This window comes from Camelus bactrianus, chromosome 23, assembly GCF_048773025.1.
Source record: "Camelus bactrianus isolate YW-2024 breed Bactrian camel chromosome 23, ASM4877302v1, whole genome shotgun sequence".
NCBI lineage: Eukaryota > Metazoa > Chordata > Mammalia > Artiodactyla > Camelidae > Camelus > Camelus bactrianus.
Window position 1 is genome coordinate 21,412,720 of NC_133561.1, and position 23,677 is coordinate 21,436,396.

General features: G+C 37.8%; 2 protein-coding genes across 6 annotated transcripts in view; one reads left to right on the forward strand and one right to left on the reverse strand.

Moving 5' to 3' along the window:
- Window positions 1–10,224, reverse strand: part of KMO (kynurenine 3-monooxygenase) — a 41,429-nt gene extending 31,205 nt beyond the window's left edge. For 2 of the 4 annotated variants that reach the window (XR_012501846.1, XM_074351781.1), the window contains exon 1: window positions 10,059–10,224. Coding sequence is in view for 3 of the 4 variants with exons in the window: in XM_074351781.1 (XP_074207882.1) it covers window positions 10,059–10,133 (75 nt within the window). In the remaining variant the exon portion in view is untranslated. The remainder of the gene's footprint in view (window positions 1–10,058) is intronic. The other 2 variants (XM_010973376.3, XM_010973373.3) reach the window with 2 other exon arrangements.
- Window positions 8,984–23,677, forward strand: part of FH (fumarate hydratase) — a 29,976-nt gene continuing 15,282 nt past the window's right edge. The window contains exons 1-2 of one of the 2 annotated variants that reach the window (XM_010973405.3): window positions 8,984–9,109; window positions 21,894–22,028. In XM_010973405.3, the coding sequence (XP_010971707.2) occupies window positions 8,999–9,109; window positions 21,894–22,028 (246 nt within the window). In that variant the 5' untranslated portion in view covers window positions 8,984–8,998. Of the gene's footprint in view, window positions 9,110–14,409; window positions 14,585–21,893; window positions 22,029–23,677 lie in introns of those variants that run through there. The other variant, XM_010973394.3, reaches the window with a different exon arrangement.

Consider the following 23,677-nt stretch of genomic DNA (forward strand, 5'->3'; position numbering starts at 1 on the left):
AATCTTACATAAGACACGCAAGAGATTAATTTTGCCTTGAGTGATGTACCAGACTGTATTTTCCAAAGGCGGCCATAATAAAATCTCTTCTGCCATGTGACCTCAATACTTCTCCATCAAGAAATGGAATTTATTTCTTGAATCCAGGTGGGCCTGTGATAGTCTTGACCAATAAAATGCAGCAGAAGTGACACTTGAGCCATTTGTCAGGCACAGTCCTTTGCTGGCCTGGAAACTTTTGCATCCTGCCTTTTGGAAGCCAGTGATCATGTAAGAAGAGTAACTATCTGGAGGCTGACATGTGTGAGAAACCCAAGCCATGTGGACAAGCCACAGGCAGTTGCTCAAGAGCCTCAGCTGAACGTTTCACTCATTAATAGCCAACGCCAACCACCAGCCACGGGAGTGCGTGATCTTGCACATCCAGCTTAGTCAAGCCTTCAGATGACTGCACCCCTAGGCACATGACAGAACACCCACAGAACTGTGAGGCATAGTAATAGATTTTTGTTTTAAGCCACAAAGTTTTGGCGTAGTTTATTACATAGCAATAGATGACCAGAACAAAGGGACTGGTAAAAACTTCCTGGAGATCATTTTTGAGTTGAGCTTTGAAGAATGAGACTATTTTGACACATATGTAAAGAAGGAACAAACTGATAAAGAGTATGAATCTTTGGAAATTCAAAAACAACTTTCAAGAGGCACAGAAAAAATGATTATGTGGAAAATATTTATTGATTTCTAACTCTTACAAGATCTCTTTCTAGGCATTTAAAGTGATCCAAACATAATACATAATGGCTGCCCTGAGGGGATTCATGGTCTTGTCTGGGCCTTCATTTTTCCAAATACTATTCATGTATTTATTTAACATCTATTTATTAATTTTTTTCTCTGTGCCAGCTCTGTGCTAGGTGCTACACAACAGAGTTCAAGATACACCTGGGCCGCTCAAGGGCATTATAGTTAATTATAACAAAGGGTAATAAATAGTATGGTGGGGAAAGTGCAGCTATGAGAGTAGAGAAAAGGCCCTTAACCCAAATAGAGGGTTATAGAGTGAGGTAGGGAATGACTTCTCAGGAGAAGTGAAATCTAAGTGGAGACCGAAAGAATGAGTGGGAGTCAGCCAAGTAAGGGTGACTGAATCAGGAGGCAGAGACGTCTAAGTAGAAGAAACACATGATAAAGGTTAAAAACAACCACTAAAAAGAAGCAGAAATCTGATTAAAGAAACAATAATAATAATGTACAGACACGTGAAGTAGCTGTTATGTACCATTCACTCATTGCTCTATTTAATCTCCTCTGATGTGGAAGAAGGTAGATACTTTATTATCTTGTTTTACAGGTATGGAAACTGAGGCACAGAGAAGTTAAGTGGCTCACCTAAGGTAACACAGCTAGTGAGTGCTGCAGTTGGTGTCAAGATTCAGATGGATCCAATCTGGGTCCAGAACATGGGCTGCTTAATAAAGTAGAAGTGTGGGTGAATAGCACATGGTTGAAGATTGAGACCATGATTAAGAGTAGCACCAAGATGTGAGGTTTTGTTATATGCTTTTCTCTTGTAGCATTAACAGCCTGGATTCTATGCAGAGGAAGAAAACCACTGGAATTAAGCAGGGTGGGATTCAGCCACATGGATGAAACAGAAAGCAATGAGTTGAAGTATTAGTTGGATTGATGGACAGTTAACAGCTGAGCTGGATGGGATGGAAGGAAGACAGAGAGGGCTGATGAACGGGGAATGTAGGAGGTCCCTGTGAAGAACAGACGTAGCAGAAGCAACTGAATGGGAGCGCTAGGAAGCTAGGAGGTGCTGCATCAGGGAGTCCTAGGTCTGACACTGTTATCCTAGATGGGGCAGTTCTGTGGAATGATCAGGTGCAGGTCCAGGATGTGGTCATGGGACTTGGAGGCTGAAGTATAGCAGAGGTGGAAGGGATTGAGAGCAGAATTCAAGGAACTGAAGGGCTAGGGAATTGGATGGGTCAACAAAAACTTTTGATAGTCACTCAAGGTGATGTTAGGCTGGAGTATAGAAAAAAGATTATGTGTAAGTACTGAAGTCTTCAATATTGGGAGGAAGTGACCTAGAGGTGGGTTGATGACAATAGTGAGGAGGACAGAGGTGGTATAAGGAGATAAGTTAAGTCTCAAAGGGTTAACATGTAAAAATGGAAACTTACAGGGCTGAAAGTTGCAGTGCAGAATAAGTGCTACCATGGCAACCACCAATCTTCAGATACTTGAGCCATAGGAGAAGGCTGCAAGGCAGCTGCTGTCCTCAGGTTTAAGCTAAGGCCAGGAGTCTGGGGGGAGATGCAATAAATAAAGCGAAAACACTGACATTTAGCACACCAAAACATAGATCCAGAGGGCTCTGTGGAAGAGGTTGGAATGGAAGTTAGCAAAGAGAAGTTCAGCTGGGAGAGAGGAATCACAGAGCTGGCCGAGGGGACACCTGGGAGGGGATGCTTAACTAGAGGAGCTCTGAGCTGTGAGGCTGATGGGTCCTCAGCAGCCCCTGGTGGATGTGGGGGGTAAGGAGAGAGGGCCTTGCACCCGGGCGGTGTTTAGGGGACCTGTGAGTACAGGTGTGCAGGCACAGGAGGACCTGAGTCCTCTTCTACTATTCACTCCACACGAGTTTTGCTTCCTTTGCTCCAAGGCATCTTAGCATCTAAGCACTTGGATATTCCTTTTCTTAATAATCTGATGGTTTAGGGCTTGTGTCTCCTTTTGTCATGGATACTGCAGTCACCTAACTTTTTTCATATTATTCAATCTCTGCAGACTGTAGTGGTTAGTTTAAAAATGTAGTCAGCCCTCATTTAAACCATTAAGTGTGTGGAAGGTTTTAATTTTGCAAAGCAATTCACATATTTAATATCCTGAAAGGCCAACCAAGAAATCCTAAATCACAGATATATGTATATGCATAATTTTTAGAAGTATATATATTATTTGTGTGTATATATGATAAACATATATCATATATACATAGAACTTTCACATACATTTATAAAAGCAAAGGAATGGTAAACACAAGATTCAGGGCAATGTCATGGATTGGGGAGAAGCACAGAGGTTGTTATAAGTCACTGCAATGTATCAATTCCCAGTTGAGTGATGAGTTCAAAAGTACTGCTGCTTCTTATTATTAATAAATATACATATGGATAAACAAAAATGTCTTCTCCAAGACCAGTGGTAATAGGGAGTCCTGAAACAAAGATTATGGTCATTCCAATTCTGTGTACCCAAGGTTTGAATAAAACTAAAAGAAAAAAACTTTGGTAGGTATTATATAAATTTAGCTGAAGGATCAGTAACATCAGTACTTTTCAGACTCGCTCTAAATTTATTTCCCCTTCTCACTTTCTGTAAAACATGCTTAATCAGGAATAACTGTCAGTGCTTTCTTTAGCTGTTGCACAGGCAAAAAGGCTAGCAAGACAATAAAGATAAAAATGGAAAGGAAAATGAGTGTACATCATTCTGAGCCCACCACAAATCCTCTGTTAAGGCACAGCTGGTTCCTGTGCATCGATGGGGAAGGAGGGTGGTGAGAGGAGAGAAGAAACTGGACAGGGTTAAACTCCCGGGAGCAAGCAGTGGTTTTCCTGACAGTTCTTATAGTTAAGCCTGGACAGAACTAAAACAGTTCTATTAAGGACATGGACAATGATGAAAAATCTCTGTATCTGTTCTGAAGCACCCAAAGTCCACAATAGCAAACTGTTTTGATCATAAAATAATATGTAAGTTAAATGTTTTATTAATGACTTACCTAGCCTGTCTATGGTTAAGCAGCGCTCTGAGGAGTTTCCTTGGTTACATAATTGTGGATTTACCCAATTTATTGTTCTTCCGTCTCTCCACCTCTTTTCTTATTTCCTTCTTTAAATGTCATGTGCTTTGGCCCCGCCCTGGCCTACTACACTGATGCCTAACTTACCAGTTTAAAGGATAATTTGAAATTGTTTTTTAAAAAATGTTGAGCTGTGCTTCTCAGGCATTCAGCAGGTGTGATTTTATGTAATAGGATTCACTAAGTTTCTGCTGATTCCCACATGATCTCTCCATCAGTGATCATTCAAGTGTCCAATGATCATGAGAAAACTGTACTTTTTAATTTATAAGTGCTAACCTTAACAGGAAGAGGCATCATGATTATAAAAATGTCATATATTTTCTGCCTTTTTATTGTAATGCACTTGAAATTAATCTGATAATGTAATGTTAAACATGTGTCAACTATTTTTGGCTTAATGAAGCACATAAAACTCTCCCTAAGAAACACAGAGTTTGTTTCTGAGTCTGTCACCAAATAGACGTTTAAAAAGCCAGTTAATACCTCCTACTCATGGATCTGTAGCTTGGTCTCTGAAGAATTTAATCTTTGAACATAGCAATGTAATGAGAGGAACTGGATGGTTAACTGCACTTACTCTGAAATAAGCAAATGAAAATCTCTTCATACTTTGTCACTGTTACATATGCCAGGATTGCATCTCTTATGCCAAATGTTGTTTTACTATTTAAACCTTACTCTGAACTCTCTGACTTGTACCATCTGAGTATGGGCTCTAAGGCCAAGCAATGGTCTTGACTGTCCCTCTTTTCATGATAAGATGAATGCCCCAAACACTTCCAAGTGGGGGCTCTGAGGAAAGCTTGTGCATGAATTTTTCTCTAGCCTAGATCCTTCCCCAGAATGCCATCTCTGACTACTGAACCTCTCTTCCTGAGAGTCTTAAGAGAATCTTCATCTCAACATACCTTGAACTTATTCCCATCCCTCAATCTTCAAATCTTCTCCTCCTCCTGTATTCCTTCTGTTAGTGAATGGTAACCTGCCCACTACCTCACCCAACCAGGACGCCTCGGAGAATATTCACAGCTCCTCTCCACCAACCGATACACATTTAATTAGGCAACAAGTCCTACTGATTGCTCCTTTTGAATCTCTCTCGAAATAGATCTCAAGCCCATGGATGATGCCTTTTCTGTACTAAAATCCTTTATTGCCTCCTCAGAAGTCTCTAGGAAAAAGTTCCAAATTATCAACATGACATAAAAGATTCTTATATGTGACCCACGCCTCTCTCTCCAGCTCCTTTTTGGCTATTCCCACGGACTATCTGCAAGAAGTATATTCAGGTTGCTGTATATTTCCTGAATCTGCCATGCACTTTTATAATTAAGTGCCTTTGAATCTAACGTTCCCTTTGTGTGGACTATTTTTTCCTGCTTTAGCCTTCATTTAAGACCCATGTCCTCAGTGTAATTTCTCTTAGTATCTCTCCTCCTCCATGAGGCTTGTCTTTTTGTCTTTAATTCCATGGACGTACATAGGTATATATGTATTTTAACATCTCTCACAATTAACTGAATGATTGATTTACATTTCTGTCTGATTTTCCCACCAGGCTGAGAGTGCCCAGAAAATGATGTGTGTATGGCTTGTACTTTATCAATCTTGCTATTTCTGGTACAGACCTGACACTTTGTAAAAACTCAACAGTTTTTAATAAAAAATTAGAAAATGCAGATAAACATAAAGAAAAACATAATCTCCCACAATCTTACTACCAGGGGGAACCAGTGTTAGCATTTTCTATGTATATAAAAACACATATTTATTTTAAAAATGGTAGCAGGTGTGTATTTTATTTTATAATTTCCTTTAAAATGAATAGTATACTATGAATATATGTCAGAGTCATAAAATATTTTAGATCAAAATACTTAACAATTTCATTACATTTCATTACGTGCAATGCTCTTATATTTGTATATTTAACTTATTTTAATTTTTAGGATTATAAACAATTGCATGGTGCCCACGCAATGCTTTTGATACAATCACAGTAATGAAATGGTCCATCAAAGCACAGGTCTTCATGACAGGGACCAAACCCCCAAAACTTCTGAGAGCCACACCTTCTTTCTGTCTTCCCCATTGGTTCCTGGGCCTTAGAACCGGGGAGGAACGGAGTAAAGATAACAGAGTAATGATAAAGGACGTAGAAGAGAGTCTGAAATGAGCTGGGGAGAGGATTTTGATTACCTAGAACATTGGAGGAGTTTTCTGTATCGTCTTTGGTTTTGTTTTTGGAATAGCTGAGACGTACATGAAAGAGATGGAGAGTGAGTGAGATTTTTAGAAGGCTCTGTTACAGGTTTTGAATATACTTCAGATTTGGTGTTTTTGAGAGACCCCATTAAAGATTCTAATGCTTTCAATTTCCCTCAGGCTGAAGGATAATCGTTCCTCTAAATGCAGTGCCTTTCTGAGGCTGACTTCAAGATAGAGAGCTATTGCTGCTTTTTGCAGTTCTCCCATATTTTTAAGACTATCAGCATACATTTTTTTCAAATTGTCTTCTGGAAAAAAGGACCAATTTAGATTACCATCAACAATGGAGGAGTGCTCCCCCAGTGTTCACAGCAGCACTATATACAACAGCCAAGATGTGGAAACAACCTAAATGCCCATCAACAGATGACTGGATAGAGAAGCTGTGTTATGTTTATACAATGGAATACTACTCAGCCATAAAAAGAAGAAAATAATGCCATTTGTAGCAACATAGATGGACCTGGAAATTGTCATTCTAAGTGAAGTAAGCCAGAAAGAGAAAGAAAAAATACCATATGATATCACTTATATGTGGAATCTAAAAAAAAAGGAAAAAAGGACAAACTTATTTACAAAACAGAAAGACTCACAGACATAGAAAACAAACCTATGACATTGTAAAATTATTATAAATCAATAAAAAATGTTAAAAAAAAAAGAAAACAAACCTATGGTTACTGGGGGGAGGGGGTGGGAAGGGATAAATTAGGAGTTCGATATTTGCAGATACTAACTAATATATAAAAAATAGATAAACAACAAGTTTATACTGTATAGCACAGGAAAGTATATTCAATACCTTATAGTAACTTAATGGTGAAAGAGAATATGAAAACAAATATATGTATGTTCCTAAGTGACTGAAGCATTGTGCTGTATACCAGAAACTGACACAACACTGTAAAGTGACTATACTTCAATAAAAATATATATATAAAACAGTGCAGGAGTGCTCTTTTCTATTTGAGTGGACAGACAGATGAATGGGTGGATGGATAGATGTGTATGCACAGACGGACAGGGTACTTTGGAATCAATGAAAAGGAAAGAAAAACACGTTCTTGGCAGGAAGTTAACAAAACTTTGAGCTGTCTAAAGTCATTGGTTCCCTTCCAGATACTGCTCATCAGGCAGCAAAATAGGTAAACTCTGAGCTATGAATTCTCTTCTTATGTTGGTGAGAACAGGATTTATGAGGCACCTTAGAAGTCCATCAGGGTAGCAGAAAAAAATCTCAAAATGCTAGGCCTGTTAGAGAAATATAGGCACATGAGTGAGATGGCTGAAAGAAAACTTGTTTGGTGAGAGGAAATGGAGCACAAGCAAAACTACAAAAGAGACTGAGAAAAATTAATAGAGTGAGATGAAAACTTGTTCCCCAGCCATTGAGCAGATTCAGGATGACATCCGTAGCCACAAAGAAATCTACTCCACTTCTGTTTGTAAAAGGTGCTAGATATCGGGGCAGTAATAAAGTTTTTTCATATATAGGCTTAATGCTCGGGGAGTAGAAAGCAAAAATGGAGTGAATAGAGTTTTGTTTACTTTAATATTAATAAAATAATAATAATAAAGGTAATTAAGTGATTACATGTTTCGTCTCCTCAATATTTGCATAAAATAAAAAGTTTACACTTGAACAGAATTATTTTCTTTCCAATCTTCTTCCTTGTGTATTTTTTTTTCACCTTTCCCATTCTCTTCCTCCCCGTGGACTGACCCTAGTCCCTTACTCTGTCTAATCCCGTAAAGGCTCTCCCTGGGCCCCAGGGGGAGAAACTGCAACAGAGCGGAGAACCTTTAATGAGAAGTCTAAAGAATACAGTGAACTTATTTTTTTTCTGTGATGCCTTCCCTTCAAGACCCTAGATCTCTGGCTCTTTCAGTCTCTGCAGCCACAACAGCACCCTTCTCCAGTCTCATTCTTCCTGCCTTTCTGTCTGCTCCAAAAATGTGGCCAGCTCATTATTACTTCAGGGTCCCTCTTCTCAGGGGCAGTTGTCTCTTCGCCCAAACTGTTCTTTCTGTACCTTCACGTGGCTGCTTCCTGCTCATTACTCAGGTCTGTGGTTACAGATCTCCTCTCGGAAAGGCTATCCCTGACCGCATTCCAAAGGGACACCTGCTGGGACACTCTACAGCACTAGGGCTTGTCTTTCATAGGGCTTAGGTCTCACCGACTAACTTATTATTACTTTTCTTTCCCATGGTCTTTCTCCTCGCTGAATGCCCACGATCATATCCTCAGTACCTAAAACAATGTTGGCACATAGCAGGCACTCAATAATATTTTGTCCAATACATGAATTCTCATTTTATGCAAAATTTTGATTGGAAACAATTGGACTGAAGCCTGGTATGGAGAAATGACAACATATGTCACATGCATTGGCCAACATGGCACATGGTATCATCCCTTAGCATCTTGAAATTTAGAACCAGAAGTGTTAGAACTGTCATCATACTTTGGGGAAAACACAAGAAGGAAGGCAAAACAAAAGTCAGAATTAGCACAAACTATGTAACTCTATGTGTGGTATTAAAAAAAAAGTCATCTATACACAGCCTAGAACAGTGTCTGGTGCATATTAGGCCCTCGATACATTTTTGTTGAGTAAACGAATGAATGAATACCTATGAACTAAAAGCCTGCAAATGATTAGACCAAAGGCAAAAACGAAATGATTAAACTTTAACTAATGGGGATATGTTGACTTCAAAATAGGAGTTCTGCAGGAGAGACAAAAATACAGTTTAGTTGAGGCAGCCTCACATTAAGCAGAACTAACTTTTGTATAATAGCAGTGGAAGCAGAGGAGAGACCCCCCTCCTCTATCTTGTTAGATGTGGAGCCACCTCAGCCTGTTCATTTCACCTGCTCAAGGACAGGGGAACACCTCACTCACCACCTTAAGCCCAGCTCCACCAGACCAGCCATGTAAGGTGACTAAACAGGTATTCCTCCCAATTACTCAAATAACCAGCGAACACCCAACATGGTTAATTTCATGTTTCTTGACAAAAGGAACCATTTATTCTTGTTAGACAGTATAAACTTGAGTTATTAACCAAAGCAGGGCAATTTTTTTTTATTGAAATGACTGTTTACACGAATATCTGTTTTTAAAACAGCCAGTTTGGTGATTAATCAAATTCAATTTGCTTTATTGTCTATTTTAAAAAAATGTTATACCAAAAAAAAAAAAAAAGGTGTGGGGGGGAAACAGACACCTCTGTATTTAATGGAAATAAAATAGCTTTTCGAGCAAATAGCAAAATAAACTAATACTACATTTTTAAAAGGTGTATTTAAATGTCAGAAAAGTTTCAAAAGAAAATTAACAATACTTACAACCGATGAATAATAATAAAGATAAGTGAAATACGTGAGGGAGATTATGAGGAGGTACAAACTTCCCTAACAAAATAAATGAGGCACGGGATAAAATGTACAGCATGGGGAATTTAGTCAACAATAATGTGATATCTTTGGTGACGAAGGTGGTCAAAAGGCTCAAACTTCTAGTTATAAATAAGCACTAGGGGTGTAATATACAACATGATTAATATAATCAGCACCGCTATATGTTACATATGAAAGTTGTTAAGAGAGTAAATCCTAAGAGTTCTCAATACAAGAAAAAAGTTTTTTTAAAATTTTGTATCTATATGAGATGAGGACATTCACTAAACTTCCACTGTGGTAATCATCTCATAATGTATGTTAAGTCAAACCATTATGTTGTATGCTTTAAACTTATACATTTTGTATGTCAATTCTCAATAAAACTGGTAGAAAAAAAATAAAAGCAGTTAATCTCAGAGAAACAAACAAACAAAATAAGAGTAATGATAGTTAATATAATACCACTAACAGGAATAATAAATACAAACAGATTCTTACCAAGCCACCACCAATGACAGCTACATTTTTCCTTTGAATGTCAGACGAATCCATCACTTCTGAAGTGTTTTTCATTAATTGTTTCAGCTCTTGTCACGGAGAAAACTGTCTCCCACACACTGATTTCCCCAGTCTTTATTCTGCCCAAAGCACTGCATGTGCGCAGTGTTTGAGCAGGGCTAATTTCCTTGAACTTACAAGATAGCATTTAACCCATTATTAGCCCAAGGACAATCAGTTCAGCTCTAGGAAAAAAGGGAATTCACTGCAATTACCAAATTTTGAAAAATCCAGCCAAGTGAAGACACTCACTATCTTACGTGTAAGACAGAATTTTTAAAGTACAGGTTTAAGGTTTTTCTTCTTCCTTTTCTATACCATGTATTCTTACTTTCATTTTCATCCATAACTAACTATGAATGAAACTTTGCTCATCTGATGTCCCAGAACATCTAACACTTCTCTTAGAGCACAAGACGGCGTGGTTTCATAATTGATCTATGGAGACCGGTCAGGAATTTCACCTAAATGGTCCTCGTGCATTGCCTTTAACTAACTCAACCAGGGGAAAAAAATGTTTTCATAGTCTTAATGTTCTCCTGAGCAAGGTTTTTAATTGTATAGATAACAATACTTCCTTTTTTTAATTTTTTGCATCAAACTTCTTTGTCTTCTTTCACCCCATTTTAAACGTATATTTTTTATTTTTGAGCATATTTGTGAATTGAGGGTTTTTTAACAATGGAATATAATGTGTAAAACAAAGTAAGAACATAAATGAAAATGCTTCTTCACTTCCTAGTGAGAGTGGCAAGAATTCAGAACAGTATTTCCCTGATAAACAACTGGAATTAAATGTCATTCAATAGTGACCCCTTGTGGGTAAACATGGTTAGAGTTGCTAGAAAACTTTTTTGTAGTTAGGAAGATCTATTTGTTTGTTTGTTTGTTTGTTTGTTTGTTTAAAATAGGTAATACATTCACATGATATGAAATTCAAAAGGAACAAAAGGGCATACAGTGAATAGTCATTTTTCTTCTAACCCTGCCCCTTGGCCACCTCGTTCTTCTGCCCAAAGTTTTCTTCTACAAGCACCTCTCTCTTTCTTTCTCTGTCTCTTCTTCTTCCTCTCTCCTTCCTTCCTTCCCCTCTTCCTTTCCATAAACAGTAGCCAATTTTACACACTTTTCCACATTCAACATAAGCTCAAGAATTCTTTAATGACAGTATACAGAAAACTGTCTTTTTTTGTGGACTGTAACACAAAAAAACTGAAGTATGTCAAACACAAGTGTAGAGTACAATAACTTATTGTAAAGCAAGAACCCATGTATTCATCACTCAGGCTCAGAAAAAGAACACTGCCAGAACCCCAGAAGTCTACACGTGTCCCTCACTACACACCACCACATAATAAATTAATTCACACTGGGTTTTTTTTTCTTGGCAACTTGCTTCTTTTTCTCAATATTACACTTCTTAATTAAGATCCATCTGTGGTACTGCATGGAGTTTTAGTTCATTTGTTTTCATTTATCCATCCTACTACTGATGGACGTTTGGGTGTTTCCAATTTTTAAACATCTACATGTGAAATAATTTTCACGAATACCTACTGAAATAGGTAGGAAATCACATACAATCAAAACTGCAAGAAAGCTTATCACATAACCAGGTTTTTGAGCATTAGCTGTTTGTATTCCTTGCTTGGCATCTGCAATAAATGCTGCACTTACCCTCACCACAACCGAGTGTCAGTGGACTAGCTTTACTGTACACAGGCAAATGGACCCAAGCTCGGTTCAGTGACAGATTTAGTTATGTGAGTCCATCTGGGCCAGATATCCAAGATGGCTCAGTCAAATGACTGAGAATTGATGCTGGGTGTCAGCTGGGAGTTCAGCTACAGCTGTTGACTGTGGCCCCTCCGGCATAAATGTCTCAGGGCAGTCAAACTTTTCACACGGTGGCTGGCTTACCACAGAGCAAACATCTCCAGAGGATCACGAGGAAGGAGCATAGCCTTTTCTGATCTACCTTCAGTAGTCGCTTTTCTCACATCCTATTGGTTATCAGGGAGTCATAAGTCCAGCCTAAATTTAAGGAGAAGATACTATTTAAACTCACCTGTGACAAAGTCACACTGCAGACAAGCAGATGGGATGGGAGATACTGTCGTGACTCTCTTCGGAAAATACATTTTCCACACTCATTTATTCATTTTTTAGAAATTATTTTTAATCACTCTGCAGTGCCAGGCTCTATTTCCTGAAAAATATTAATAATGATGCAGAAAATGAATCTCACACCATGCCCGCAACATAGTAAAGATTGTGGGCTAATAGGATGCATTTGGGCATCAATTTTTCTCTTCTATGAATAGGAATAATCATAGGACCTACCTCATAGGGTTGTTTTGACTGTTAAAAGAATAAATACACATAAAGTGCTTAGAAAATTTTCTGGATCATAACATGTATCAATAGGTGACTGTTAAAAGGGATTAAAATAGTCCATTTATAAAAAGTCTATCAGATAACATTTTAAGTTAAATTGTATGGTAGAAACAGAAGATTAAACTCAAAATAAAAATGAAACAGAATTATATAAAATAAAATGAGAAACACATCAGGCAAATAGTAACCAATATACAACTGGCATAGAAATCAATATTTAAGAGAGTTTAAAATAACAAGTAACAGAAATAAAGTGATATTACTCAGTGAAGAGAGCCAACCTATGAAGAAATCATTGGAGCACTGTGTGTAATAGCAAAAAGTACCCTTCATTAAGAAACTGTATAAATAAAATGTTTTATATTCATTCAATGAAATACTGTTAAGTTAAAAAGATTATTAAGAAAATGTGATTAAGAAAATGTGCTAAATTCATGTGATGGAATACTACAAATTAAAAAAAGCATGACTAGATGTTAAAAACGGAATTCAGTTTAAAACAGTAAAACTTTAAGGTAAAATTTTAAAACCATTGTTTGCATAGCAATACTCAAACCAAAAAATTCACTGGTGAATATTATATTAAAAAATGATAGTATCTGGGAATATGGGGAAGAAAATGTCACTTCATTATTAGTAATTTGTTATTTCTTTTATTTTAAAAGGGTATGAAGCAAATACATCAAAATGTTAGTTAGCATTTTCTAGAAAATGATAGTAATTGTTAGTAAATGCTTGTTTCTCTAGTTTTCTGTCAAACCATTGACAACACTAACAATATTATCTTCACACTAAACTTTAGTGTGTTGCCTTTTGACTTATGTTGTTTGTCTTTTGAAGGTGGAATGCATAAACATATGGGATGGATGGTTCATTGTTTTCTAAAACTGTTGCATTATATAAAGAAATCTTGGTTTATTTGACGGGGGAGATACTAAAATATAAAGAGGTGGGGGGGTTCTGGAATGTTCTAATCCAACTATTATGCTCTCATTTAAATTTTCAAATTTTAAATATATGAGTCAAATTCATAAGCCACAAAATAACATAAAATGTGTTATCTACAGGTTTGACAGAGACTAACTCTAATGAGCTTGGCTTTGCAGGTCCTGGACTTTTGACTTCTGGATATCATCCAGTGGGTTTCTCTCTTGATTAACTGTCATCTGGTTCCAAGCAATTCAAAGAAGAGAGAAGGAAAGATAAAATTGTGGTTTCGGTTTGATTTTATATCCGTTCCTGCTTTTCTGTTATCATCTATTAAAACAATATGACTTTAGTTTTAAAATATATGTTATCAATGCAAAAAAGGCTTGGAAAACCTAAATGCAAAAGAAAAATTCCGAAATCACCTGTAACTATGGATATCTTCTGCACTATATTTAAAAAGAGTTCTTAAAGTACCTATTAAGAGAAAGGAAACTTCACAGTCCTCAAAATGACGTTAAAATAACTGAATAATTATCAGTGTTTTTTTTTAATGGATATTTATGATTTCATTCTCTATGCTTTGTTTTCCAAAGTTTCTATACTCTGGAAGGGATGAAAAAAGAGCCAATAGAAAGAACATGTAATGAGTGAGTACATGATAGATAAATGAATAAATAAAGTCTCTCTAGTCTACAGGCCACCATCTAAATAGTAACGTACTCATCAGCGAATACCTAGCTCTCCGTTAGCTACGGTAACACTGATTGAGGGGCACCACGAACCCTCTGCCCCATCATTCCCGTCCCACCAATTTCCCAGGAATCCCAGGGCTCCACGCTGAGGAAGTTAAGCCCGCCCCTCAACGCTTCACTGGCCATTGGCTAATGGTCCTGCTGCATCAGCCCATTCTGAGGCTGTTGATTGGATTTGAGTGAGGCCTATGGGCGGGACAGCCAGAGCGGAGGCGTGGCCAGAGAGCCCGGAAGTTCTACCCGGACCTCGGAGCTATGGACCGCGCGCTCCGACTCTTCGCGCGTTCGCGTTTTCTCTCGCGGGTTCCAGCCGCCGCCCCCGGCCCTGGCCCGGGTCCCCGTGGTGCGGCTGTCCTCCCGCTCTGGACTTCGAACGCTGCTCGAATGGTGAGCTCGTGCCGCTCGACCGCCCTGGCCGCGCCGCGGTGACCTTCAGGCCTCCCGCCTGCCGGCCCTGGCGTCCTGGGTACTGGGCTGCGTGTGCGAACTGCGCTGTGCGGCCGGGGCGCCTCCTCCGCCCGGCGGGAGCTCAGGCAGGCGGCAGCTCTGGGCGAGAGTCCTGCCGGGCCTGCCGGGTCCCTCCCCGGACGCTCCGCGGCGGCCGGCTCCAGCTGCGCTCGCTGCTGTGCCCCTGCCCGAGGCGGCTGCCCCCGGGACGGTGCTGGGGTGGACGGTGTGAGGAGCGGACAGCGCCACGATGGGACAGTGTCCATAGGGGGCCGCTCCGCCTCTGCTGCTGGGGGGCTGAGCTGGCTGCTGGGTCACCGTGGTGCGAGGAACTGCGCTTAGGACTCCAGGCGGAGTTGAAGGTTCTTGTGAACCTAAGGGAGTTTGCTTTTTATGAATTTGGCTATTCAGTTGCTTAAGCTGGTTTTCTCCACTCAACTTTTGTAAAACCCTGAAATGTGAAACATGGGCAGAGTGTCCTGAAGTCCGTTGCAGGAAATTGCGTGGGACCTAGCTACAGCTGCAGCCGCGCTGTTTATTCTGTAAGATTTCAAAGGAACTTAAAGGTCCAGTATCAGGTTTTGACACCCTGACTTACCTGAGCCCTTTTGCTCTTTAGAGTGTCACTGTCCGTAATTTGGACTTGAACAAGCATTGAATACATATGCTCACCTGTGTATTATCAGGAAAAGTTTGGGAAATAAATGCTAGTTTAGGAAGACTTATAATAATTCACTGTTCACTGTGCTGTGTAACTTGAGCTTTCATTAAAAGAGATGTGACTTCAGACCCTACTCTGCTGCTCAGAGTTGGGATTTGGGGCAGACTGTACTTGTCCTCAGTGCCTACAGGTAAAATGAAAATAATTACAGATATTCAGTAAGATTGCCCCTGTAAAAATACTTTTGACTGAGTCTGGGATGTGATGAGTGCTTATTAAATGATTGCTTCCATCTAAGGTATTTCAGAGGCCCAAGACATTTCTGGACTATATAAACTTAAAGGTAATTTGATGACATCACTGTACCTGAAACTACGAAATCAGGGGTGCTTTGTATTTCTGCAACTCCCTGCTCTAATTATTTTAGTGCATTTTAGGACCTTTAATAATTTATTTATTTTTCACTTATTTAGTGTTTCGTAGAAGGGAAGAGGAAACTGGAGAACTGAATCTCTCCTGTAAATGTCAAAAAATAGCCCTGTCTTGCTTTTAGTTTGTGGGGTTAGCTAACGTCAGATGAGGATAGATTTTTTTCGTTATTCTAAATACATCTTTTGCCTTCTCATCTTAGCTCCAGTATCTCTGAGTTGATTTTATTGAAAGTTTTTCTTGTTACTAGTTTTAAGAAATTCACATAACCGTAAATGTCCTGTTGCCTTTTATTTAAAAGAACACATAAACGTTCATCCAATAGGAAGATTACATTTACTGAATGCCCGCTGTATATTGAACGCTGTGAATAGAACAGTCACGGTGGGTGCAGAGTTTAGAGGCTACTGGGGGATATTAAATAAACCAAGCAATTAAATAAGCAGAGTAGTCATGCACAGCTGATTACAATGTGATACTGAAGGGAAGAAGTACAGTGAGAGTGAGAATATATAATGGAGCCCAGCTATGATACCACCTTGGCAGCATGGAGGATAAGGAAGCCCTATATTTTTAAAAATTATTTTTCTTAATTTCCTTTATTATCTTCAGGATGGCCATAAAGTCTGGAAACATAGATAATATCTTAGTCTATATTGCAATACAATATCAATAAGCCATTTATTACATATTTGTCAATATTTCAAGACTTGGTGGTCGCCCCACATTTTAAGACCAGAAAGACTTTTTCTAGGAAGAAACTGAAAACCCAAACACAATGAAGTCAAATTTTGGGTATTTATCTCGTAAGAGAGTCTTTTTGCCTGAGAAATGATAATGGATTTTCTTGAACACAGAAATATTCTTTAAACCACATTAGACTGAGAATCTGAAAGGCATTTTACATTTTCTTTAGGGGGTACCATGATCTGGTTAAGGGCACCTTACACGTACCTGGGAACATCTTACAGGCCTGAGGCCTGTGTTTTTTGCCTGGCCTTTCTGGTTTAGACTGGCTTGCAAATTTTGAGACACCTCATCATTTCCTGAGGTTCCTGGGGTTAGTGGCTGGTGATAGTTCTTGGTATTTCTAGAGCCAAGTAACAATCATATGGCAATGAACACTGGACACTTTATTCATTCATGCTTCTCCGGGAAGGGAAGTGATTGTAAATGAACATGCATCTTCCAGGACATTGGAAAATTGGATTTTTGTGCCTGCCCCAGGCCTAGCTGGTTACATTCTTTCAAGAGTTTAATTTTTAAACTTTTCCCAGAAATTCTGCTCTCTAAATTATTGGATATGAAAGGTGGACTTCAAGTGGACTCATTAGTGGGTGGAGAAATCAATGCAGTGGGCAGTTAACCAGCATTGGTCTTTTGACAGAACAGAGTAGCATAGAGTAGAAAATATGAGGACAGGACGTAAAATCGTGTCTCAGAATTTTTGTTTTAGGCTTGTGTGAGTATACACGTGTGTTTATGCACAGTGTAAAGGCTTTTCTTTCTGTAGGTACTTGTAAAGAACGTTTGACGAGATTGTGGTCACTGGTCCTCTGCCTGCGTGTCTGTGCTTGTCTGACAGACACCAGCCCTGCGTAGGCATTGCCTCCTCCAGCAGGTTTTCTCTGAGTCCTGGGGCCTTGCAGCATGCTTTACAGCATTGCTTCTGTTTCTTTTCTACAGACTTCTGTGCGACCTATGTATGTCCTGGGTTAAATAAAGGGAGAACTTTCTGGCTTTTTGGAATAGTTTGTTATTAGCTAGCGAAGCTACTACACTGTTGTTACAAATCTGGGGTGTTTATTTTTATCACTATAAGGGCAGGAAGTATATTTTTTGAAGTATTTATTGAGATTATGATTTCAGCCACCACTGACATCTGCATTTTTTTAATGGTCAATGTCAAGATCCTAGAATTTGATTGTGGCTGTTGTTTCTTGAATTGGAATTTAAATTTTTCTGAAGTTTAAACTGAAGAACATAGTTAAAACTTATTCATTTAGATCTTTCCAGATAACTTTGCAGAGTTTTATCAAAACAACCTGTTATGTAGGTGACAGAGTTACTTCTATTTTATGGTGAGAATATAATAATTTTGAACACAAAAAGTGGTGATATAAATTTAAGAAATTGAACCTGATTGCACAAATGACTGATTGAAACCAGTCTCCTTTCTTTGGAGCAAGCATTTATTTGCTGTCTTATAACAAGGTGATGGAGAGGAACAACCTAGCTCATGTGCCCATCTGTTGTCATTGATAATGGTATTGCACCAATGTATTTTAACATACAAGGATATTTTCTTGCTATTCAAAACAAAGATCATTATGCAAAGTATTTTTATTCGTGCATTTGAGATATAAAACCCCAGCTGCAAGTTGGTGTGCAGTGGTGTCAGTGTAACCACACTCTGGGGAAAAACTAGCTCCACATCTTCAGATTCTTTTATTCTTTTATTCAGGGTAGCAATTGTTGTGGACCAATCTGGAGTTACTCCCTCTGTTTTTTGGTTTATGGAAGTGATAAAAAAGTTAATCCAAATGGCTTTTAGAATCCGACAGTCCTGAATTTGAGTATTTCCACCTTGCTGCTGTTGGGGTATCTACTGAGATTATTTAATCTCTCCTAACCTCAGTGTCTCCTTCTTTAAGATGGGAGTAATAATAGTAAAATCTCCAAGGGCGATTGTGAAATTCAAATAAGGTGATACCTAAAAAGTGCTTGCTATCTGGCACAGTAAATGATTATTTTTATTGGCTTCTCCTTATTTGCTTAGGCCAGTCCTCTGCAGACTTATTTCTTACATTTTCATTGAAATATAATTGACATACAGAGGTTATAAGTACAGCATAATGATTTGACTTACATACATCATGAAAAGATTGACACAATAAGTTTAGTGAACATCCATGTTATATAGACTCAGAACTAAAGAAATAGAAAAAAATTTTTCCTGTGATGAATACTCATAGGATTTACTCTCTTAACTTTCATATGTAACATATAGCGGTGTTAATTATATTTATCATGTTGTACATTACATCCCTGGTACTTACTTATCTTGTAGCTGGGATTTTTGTATTTTGTACTTTTTGACTGTCTTCATCCAATTCCCCTTACCCTTAGCTTTCCACTCCGGTAACCACAAATCTGATCTCTTTTTCTATCAGTTTGTTTGTTTTTGACTACAACACTTTGACTACAACAATAACTACAACACTATGTTAGTTCTTGTTAAACAACATAGTGATTTTTTAAAAGTTATTCATTTTATTGAAGTATAGTTGATGTACAATATTATGTAAATTATAAGTGTACAATATAGTAGTTCACCATTTTAATACTCCATTTATAGTTATTATAAAATATTGACCATATTCCCTATATTTTAAAATATATCCTTGTAGCTTATTTTATACATAATAGTTTGTACCTCTTAATCCCCTACCCCTATCTTGCTTCTCCCACCATGCCTCTCCACTAGCTCTCTGTATCTAATTCTCTGTATCTGTGAGTTTGCTTTTTTATTGTTACATTCATTCATTTGTTGTATTTTTTAGATTCTATTTATAAGTGATATCATGCAGTATTTGTCTCTGTCTGACTCATTTCACTTAGTATTAATACCCTCCAAGTCCATCCATGTTGTTGCAAATGGCAAAATTTTATTCTTTTCCTTGTGACTGAATAGTAGTATTTCGTTTTATGTATATATGTACCACATCTTTATTCATTCATCTGTTGATGGACACTTAGGTTGCTTCCATATCTTGGCAATTGTAAATAATGCTGTTATGAACATTGAGGTGCATGTATCTTTTTGAATTAGTACTTTTGCTTTTTTTTCGGATATATACCCAGAAGTAAAATTGCTCGGTCATATGGTAGTTCTATTTTTAGATTTTTAAGACACCTACGTATTGTTTTCCGTAGTGGCTGCTTTAATTTACATTCCCACCAGCCGTGCACAAGGGTTCCCTTTTCTCCACATCCCTGTTGTGTTCTTTTTCATGATAGCCATTCTCACAGGTATGAGGTGATACCTCACTGTGGCCTTGATTTCCATATCCCTGTTGATTAGTGATGTTGAGCATCTTCATGTGCCTGTTGGCCATCTGGATGTCTTTGGAAAAATGTCTGTTCAGGTCTTCTGCCCATTTTTTAATGGGGATACAACATAGTGATTTGATATTTTTATACATTATAAAATGATAACCATAAGTCTAGTTACCATCTGTCACTATAAAAAGCTACTATAATGTTATTGACTGTATTCCCTATGCTGTACGTTACATCCCCATGACTGACTTATTTTAAAACTGAGAGTTTGTGCCTCTTAATGTGTCTCACCTATTTCATCCTCCTGTGTCTCTTCCTTTTGCGACCACTTGTTTGTTCTCTTTATCTATGAGTCTGTTTCTGTTTTATTTTATGTGTTTGTTTTGTTTTTTAGTTTCCACATATATGTGAAATCAGATGGTGTTTGTCTTCCTGTCTGACTTATTTCACTTAGCATAATATTTTCTAGGTCCATTCATGTTGTTACAAATGGCAAGATTTCATTCTTTTTATAGCTATAGTTGAGTAATAGTCCTTATGAGATTTTACGTGCACTCTTCAAGAGTGGAGTTTCTATTTCTCACAGCCCTCTGGCCAAAGGTAGGTCACACTGGCCTTCAAAGCCAAAATTTCTAGGGGCTCTTTTTCCCAGAAGGACCCCTGGGCTAGGAAACCTGACGTGGGGCTTGGCCCTCTTGCTACTTGGAGAGAACCTCTGCAATTGTAATTATCCTCTAGTTTGTGGGTCGCCCACCTCTGGTTTAGGTCTTGATTTTATCGTGTCTCCACTCCTCCTACCCATTTGCCATGGTTCCTTTATGTCTATAATTGTGGAAGATCTTCTCTGCTAATCTTCCGGCCTTACTCATCAGTAGTTGCTCTGTAACTTGGACATCTTGACCACTCCCCTCCTCTGGAGACTTTTAGGCATAAAAAAAAATATACCTCGTAGATTATACTCCTATATTTCTAACTACGTACAGTATATTTTTCTTTGCATGCAATCTAAAAGGATTTATAACATATAAAGGGTTTTGTAAATCTTTCTAGTCCCAGGGGACAACTACAGAATTAAATTTTTCCTTTTCAGAGGACTGTTTCCTAAAATAAAATACTTGGCTAGGTATTTTTAAATCTTTTGAATCATCTGACCATGTTTATTTTATAATTAATGCAAGATGAACACTAATTAAACTTCTGAGTATCTGAAACTTGCTTAATATAAAGTATCATATATAAATTCCAAATGTCTTATTGTTTTCTTAATTAGTATAAATTGTACTTGGCAGAATCCTAAGTTCTCCATGAAAGGGATTTTGGGTCATGGGTTCTTGTCCTGGAGAGTGGATTGGCTTCAGGCTATAAACTCCCTAAAATCTTACATAAGATCATTTATGAATTTATGGTCATTTTTCTAGAGAGAGGATCCATAGCTTTACTCATATTCTCTACAGGTTCCATCACCTTGAAAAGATTAAGAACTGGCTAGCCCAGTCCCCTTGTCTGTACATTTACTGTAATTTATAGATGAGAATAGCTGGCTTGTTGACAGTGACACAGCTGCCAAGTGATGGGCTGTCTCACTGCAAAGCCTGGACCGTTTGTATTGCTCTAAGCTTGCTCTAAGCTCTCTCTCATGCACAATATTTGTAGACCACAGTTGAGCTTTCTTTAAATATATAATAGTTACAAATTTTAAAGTATCATTCTTGGGTCACTTTCCAAAGTTCCCAATAAAACAGACATTAACCTAAGTACATTGAAGTGGTCAGAGCTTGACCAATAATAGGCATACTCCTAAATTAGAAAAGATTATTATTTTTACTTCAAAAGCTTTCTTTGTATTTATCATGTGCATAGTATATAAACTCTATAATGTATCTTTAAGATCTATATTAATAAACTTGTGTGGCAAAAATTTCTCAAGAAGAAAGCTGGAGGTGGGGGAGTAGAATGAAAATCAGAATGAAGTTTTTTGTCTTTTGGGTGCTTACTGAGGTTTATTTTCCCTTACGTGATGTTTCCCTTGTATGACGCTACTTCTCTTGATACTTGGTTTCTTTTCAAGGTTTAACAGTGTCTTGTCTTTATCTTTAGGCAAGCCAAAATTCTTTTCGGATAGAATATGATACCTTTGGTGAGCTCAAGGTCCCAAATGATAAGTATTACGGTGCCCAGACTGTGAGATCTACAATGAACTTTAAGATTGGAGGTGTGACAGAACGCATGCCAGTAAGTGGCTTTTGTGGAAATGTTGGCTCATTTTGAATGGGTCATTTTACCTTAAAAATTAGTATTTTGCAGAGTTAAATTGTAAAGTTATTAGAGAGCTGGCTTTGTGAATAATATGTTTCTTATTAAAAGGTCTGAGAACTTTCTGAAGTTTGTATGCTATTACTTTGAGCTGTGATTTTGAATATTTTGGATTTTTATTTGATAGAACTAAGTGATTTATCTTTCACTCTTGCTTGGATTTTTCATATTTTTATTAGAATTTTGCAGTTTGTGAACATTTTTAATTTTGATAAAATTTTTGTTTTTACTGATTTTTAAAACTTATTTACAAGAAAAAGATTTTTCTTTAATATTATACTTTCTATTGTTTTGGCTTCAGTTTCTAGAAAAGTAAATACAAATTCATAAAAATACTGTTTGTCATGATGTCTGGCATATAATAGGTAATGTATAAGTATTCGTTGACTGCCACGTGAATAATTTAGTGATCAGAAAACATTCTACCATATTCCGTTAAATCTAAGATGGCCTCAGTCAGAACTGACATGTACTACTAAGGAAGAAAAAGACTGTCAGTTGAAGTCGTGGCATGTCATTGACTGTAAGATGCATCCTGATTTCAGAGATGTTAAACTGTGAAAAGAACTGATGAAATATATTATAGAACCTACTGGAGCCCAGTTGGAGTATGAAAAATAGTCAGTGCAGGAATGCAGGATAGGCAGGTAAGCCTGGAAGTAACCAGGCTTCATCTGGTGAGATACTGTTTAACACTTATCTTCTAAATATACTTTTATCTTATAATAATTTTAACTTTCATAAATTAGCTCATTCCTAAGGCTTCAAGACTGAAACTTGACAGATTCATACAATTTTACAAGAGGCAACAGAATCTTCTTAGAAGAATATCTCTGTTACGGCCACCCGTAGCCAGTTTAATGGTGAGGTAAACAGGATCAGACTACATGGTTGAGTGACAGAGGGCAGCAGCTGATCTTTAAATATTCTCATGTAGTTCAGCTCCTGAGATGAGAGAGATCAGTCTTAACCAGTATTGATTGGAATAAGCATGGCTCGTGTTTTGATTTTCCTTCTTCAACTAGCAAGGTGTGTGGTTCCAGGGGTGTGTGATTGCTGCTGCTGGGCAGTTGTTTGGATCTGGACAGGTGTCTGTGAAAGATGGATACATGCATTGTCAGTTTTTTCACATTTGGCTTCATCTGGATTAATTTCCTGAACTATATTAAATATAAAGCAGACTCTATGTGCCTTGAACTAAGTAGTATGATTAAACCCAACCCTTTGTACCTGAGGTCCATAGACAAACAAAACCAAAAACGATCATGAACTGCTAACGTGAGTAAATGAAGAGTAATGAGACCCTTCTTTTGTCTCATGATACATTTACCATTGTGTTCAGTGAAATGCTGTGCTGTGACCCTTTTTCATTTTTATGAGCCCACAAACACTGTGGGCTCAGTCACTTGATTCCAGGAGCCAGAGTTGGTTCGCATTAGTTTATGACTTTGGCTGGCAGTGGGTTAGGGTTAGGGTTAGACTACAGTGTTCCTGTAGAAATATAAATTCTCATTTGTTTTCATGTGTAAAGTTTTAAAGTTTATAATGCCATGTGCCATTTTTCTCCA